At 43.1% G+C, this 5,052-nt stretch overlaps 1 protein-coding gene across 1 annotated transcript; it reads left to right on the forward strand.

Annotated features, from left to right (window-relative positions):
* The first annotated feature begins 516 nt into the window (after window positions 1–516).
* LOC119120961 (homeodomain-interacting protein kinase 1-like) lies at window positions 517–2,753 on the forward strand. Its single transcript, XM_037248252.1, has 5 exons — window positions 517–732; window positions 1,004–1,114; window positions 1,187–1,273; window positions 1,339–1,532; window positions 1,619–2,753. The coding sequence occupies exons 1-5, from the start codon at window positions 517–519 to the stop codon at window positions 1,800–1,802; spliced, it is 792 nt and encodes a 263-aa protein (XP_037104147.1). The 3' UTR covers window positions 1,803–2,753.
* Window positions 2,754–5,052: the final 2,299 nt, after the last annotated feature.

The raw sequence follows: 5,052 nt of genomic DNA on the forward strand, positions 1-5,052 counted from the left end.
GCTGGACCACTTGAAGGTCTCGCAGATAATACACGCGGATCTCAAGATGGAGAACGTGATGCTGGTTAACCAGGTTCAGCAACCATACAAGATTAAGGTGATCGACTTTGGCCTCGCTGCTCGCGTGTCCACCGCCAAACAGGGCTCGCTCATTCAGACCCTCCCCTATCGGTAAGTCCGAATATAAGCTAACTCGTGAGGTCACCAAAACATTGGAAATAAAAATGCCTTTGTGAATAACCTTGTGCAAATTGGGCTATTGTGATGTAGTCTGTGGGGTTACATTAAATAAATTAAAAAAAAACTTTTAACGTGGTGCTGCCAAAAACACAAGAATTGGACTTAAAGGAAACAAAACGTCTACCAAGGTCGAACATTTTTTAAACGGACTCTTATCAAAATTTTGAATAGCAAAATTTACACTGTAGATCCAAGTGCCCAATTCTACTATAATTTTAATTTCAATGCATCTTTCAAGTGGCACATACTAGATAAAGTCTAAAGACTAACGAAACAATGATAGCACAAACGCAAATAATCTATATGAAAAAATGGGGGGAAAAAAAAATCACAATAAGATGGTTAATCATCTCCCCCTCTGTTGCCAGGTCTCCAGAAGTCCTGTTGGCTGCACCATTCACAGAAGCCATAGACATCTGGTCAGTGGGCTGCATCGCTGCATTTTTATACACAGGCGCACTTCTCTACCCTGGAAAAAGTGAATACGACATGGTAAGTATAAGTAAGTATACCCTATTTTGAAATTGGCTTAACGACAATACTGTGAAACGTCATTTCAACTTAAAGGAAAATTTGCGTCGTAAATGTGCTTCATCTCATTCTTTAACATCAGTTGTCACACTCGTGTTTTGGTTGACACTGGAATCTAAATGCTTTAAGTGTGAGTCCACTTACGTCTCATAATTTCCGATGAACATTACAGGTTATTTAGTAATGTTTTGAGTCAAAATTCCCAAATGTTAACTTGGTGTTGTGATTTCAGCTCAGGTACATAGTGGAGACTCAAGGTCAGCCTCCAGATAATGTTCTCGAAGCTGGACTGCAGACCAACCGCTTCTTCCAGATGGAGCGCAATTTCAGCTGGAAGCTCAAGGTATGTGCCTCTCCTTGCTTGTCCTTGAAAAAAATACAAACTCAACGTTTACCTCAAGTCTGGTCCTTTCAGACACCAGAACAATACCAGAAAGAGACCACATCAGTACCCAAAGAGACCAGACGATTTAAATTCCGCTCTCTTGATCGCCTTCTTCATGTAAGCAGTCACTCACTGTAACTTCAAAATCAGTGTCAACTTATGACACGTGCAACTTTATTTAGTTCCAGCCAGGAATCTTGAACACCAGGCACATTGCCAATAAAGCGGCCAAGACATCCGACGTGCAGAAGTTTGTGGAGCTGCTGAAGGGAACGCTGCACCTTGACGCCACGCAGCGGATGACGCCTTGCCAGGTTCTGGAGCACGACTTTAGCACCATGAGCCACCTGGAGCCGCTTCACGACAGCAGCTCCCAGTAAGGCTGGACCCGTTAAGTTCCTGGAGCAATCTCGGTCATGAAACTGAAACTAATTGGAGTTTAAATATCAACTTGTATTGCAGCGTGCAGTCATGCTTTCACATGATGTCCACGTGCTCCAACAAGACCACGCTACAGTCGCTCTGCAGGAAAGGATTCGACCCGTTGGCTCTAAGCGAGCCGCACGATGACGAGCCATGCTGCAGCCCCACGTCACCGGAAGTGTACGAAATCATGGCCCAAGATGAACGATCGGACCCAAGTTGACATACGGGGTCTGGGATAGACACATCGTCCGCTTGATGAGATGGAGGAACGTTGTGCTTTCTCTTTATCCCTACAAACTCAACCCAGTGAACAATGTTGGGCCTTCGCTAACCTGTACAGTGTTTACACTTGACAGTCATGGCGGCCATCAACTCTAAGTATCGCGCTCCACTGATTGAGCGAGCCCGGGCATCATTTCCTGAAACTGATGATAAAATGCTCAACGTTCCTTACATGCCAAAGACTTTGTCTGAGCACTGGATGAAGAGATCACATGTGCTGAAACCTGTACATAAATCTAACTTGTCCATCTTTTTCTACTTCATGGTTTGTGAATGATGTCAGAACAAGACAGCCATTGTCGTTATAGTTCTCGGAGCGTGTACGGTTATATTGACGCACTAATGATTGGTGAAAATAATTCTCGTATAATTGTTTACTGTTATACTTTGTCAAACAAAATGAGTACTTGGGAAGACGGCATCTTAACGCAGTGCATGTCTCAGACGGTTTATCACGGCTAATACAAAGTAAACGTTAGGCGCCCTCTAGCCCGTCAGTAAGTGCACTCTGCCCATCTGATAGCTAATAACGGAGCCATTAAATGGACCGATAACGTTCGCAGCTGTGTCCTTGTCTGCATTGTGCCTCACCTCGCCATCTTTCCCGCCTCACCTCAGCCACCCATCCCCGCCGCCTAGCCCTTTAATCCCCCAATAAAAACCTTATTTGGCGTCTGCCCTCGGCTCTAGGAAACGGAACAATCCCCCAAACAGGTTTCTTGATGAATGTAGTGTTTCATCACTTTGGTGCCCATGCTCCTGATTTGTGTGCGAGGGGACGTGCCGGTGTCGGCGCACCGGGGGCTTAACAGATGACTAGTCCATGCCTGGGAGCTGCTTAGTGCACGGCGCACATGGGACGAGCTGGCTGCGTTGCAATGCGACAGCTGGTTTCACCACAACCGGCGATATATTACCGATATATAAATGATGGAAAATCTTCGTCTTGGATTGTTGTAGTTGTTCACACTCTCATACAGAAGTTGTGGAAAATAGATGGAAGTGGATACAGGCGGTGACGGGAACAAAGTCATTAGAAAGTTACAAATGAGTTTGCGTTGTCCCATGGGTCGTCAGCAAAATTTTGCCGTTTGCTTCTTCTGCCCTCTTTGTTCATCTGGTTCATGTGTCTGTTAGTCCGTCCATCTTTCATCAGTCTGTTGGACTCTTAAGTTGGACAAGCCACGCTTTATATCATTATGTCCATAGATATCCTGCCATCCAGTTTTTGGCCCATTGTAATCTCGTCGGGTCAGATTGTTTCCATCCATTTATCAGATGGTTTGTCTTATTGTAAAGCCTGTCCAATGGTCTGTCCATCCGTTTGTATTGTCAGTGCATTGTTTTTTAGAGCCAGCGGTTTTTTGGTGGGTCCAGTCAACGATTTCTGCCCGTCCATAAGCAATTGGTCCATACGAGGCAAGTCTGTTCAACGGTTTGTCCAGCCAGCTGTTGGTTGTTCCATCCATTTGTCTTGTCCAAAAATCTGTCCATCATAGTCAAGTCAGTACGTCTCAGTATAAATCCATCTGTTGGGTAGAGTCTAACCAGCCGTTGGACATTTTGACCGTTCGTTGAAACATTGTCAACCGGTTTATCCGTCCATGCTGGTGTTCGTTTGTTGAGTTGATCCGTTCATCTGTCTCTTACTGGGTCTTTTTTTTTTTGGTTGCTTGTTTGTTGGTCAGTCCCTTGGTTTATTATTATGTTATATTTTCTTTAATCCAATCCACGGGGAAGGCAATTAACTTTAAAGACAGTGGTGCTGCCCCAAAATCACAATTTACACTTCAAACCACCTTCCTTCATCCCTGGTAATTTGCATACAATAGCAAAGAAGAAAAAAAAGGGTGCATCAATGTCAAGTAGAAGCCTTCATTGCGTGTTTTCCTCTGTGGGGAAACTGAGGTCGGCGCACCTGAGATGCTCAAAGCAATTCAGCATTAGGTGTAAACAAATGACGACTGCCCCCGAGGGACATACCAATACTTTGACGATAAAGTTATCAGAGGAAAGGGCCTCAAACAGTCCGAATACTTTTTAGGGGTTATCTTTTACGTAGAAGTTTAACTAAACAGTTTGGATAAACAGGTCGCATCTCAAAAAAGAGGCTTATGCTTTTTTTACGTAGAGGGATTTTAAAAGTTTGCTAAGAAGGCAATGCTGACTTTTGTTACCATGACGACCGGGGGCAGAGCTAGGGCATGTGACGCCTCTAGTGACTTATTGGCAACATATCAAACCACTTTTAAGGTATTAGAACAACTTTTTAGACTTCAGGAGACTCCGAGAGATAATATCCCCTCCCCTTACCATTATCCAGACTCTAAGTCCTATTCAGTCAGCTTTTCTTGGGATGCTTTTCAAAATCAGTTGGGTTCTTATTTCTTTATACCTTTATAAGCAATTATTATTTATAAGCAATTATTGTCTTCCACCCCACCCACAAAACTATTTTCAAAGGGGGCAACCATGACGTTCTTTGCCTGGATCCCCTCGAATGTTCCTGGAATGGAATGTTCCAGCATCTCTCCAATGCATTGTTGTTTTGTATTAACGCTTGAAATTCTCCCAATGAATCATCTTTGATCACAAAACAACCAACTCGTTTGGTTGTCAGCATGCCATACTAATTACCGCGCATTATAAATAGAATCTTTCTACGAGTGATTAATAGGCTTCCGTGTTGCTACTTTAAAACAATGTGATGCTGCCGCCACAAACACACGGAACATTCCGAACCAAATGAAACAAGAGAGAGAGAACATTAACGATTCTTTTGAGTTATATCGGGTTTTCCTTTTTTTTGTTTAGGCTTTTTCAAGCTCATTGGAAATTGGGTCAGTGGTGATGAATGAAAACAAGGTGTTGACTAATTACTGTATATTCAGTTGGAAAATGTAGTTGTATTGTATTGTACGATTTGGGGCCTACATTGATTGATTCAGCTAGCCCAAGCAAAAGCGAGATTCAACTCTAAATGGTCCAGCTGGTCACCCTACTTCATCCTTTTTACTCAATTTATGAATGTTGGCTTTTCTATCCGTTTATTGTCTGATCTGCTCATTAGTCTATGTTACAGTCCAATGTTGTTTGCCAAAAAGGCTTATTAATAGGTATAAATGGACATACCCGGTACTCTCTATCAATTTGGCAACCTGCTGTTGATGTACTTCCATTAATTTATT

The sequence above is a fragment of the Syngnathus acus genome, chromosome 3 (assembly GCF_901709675.1).
Source record: "Syngnathus acus chromosome 3, fSynAcu1.2, whole genome shotgun sequence".
NCBI lineage: Eukaryota > Metazoa > Chordata > Actinopteri > Syngnathiformes > Syngnathidae > Syngnathus > Syngnathus acus.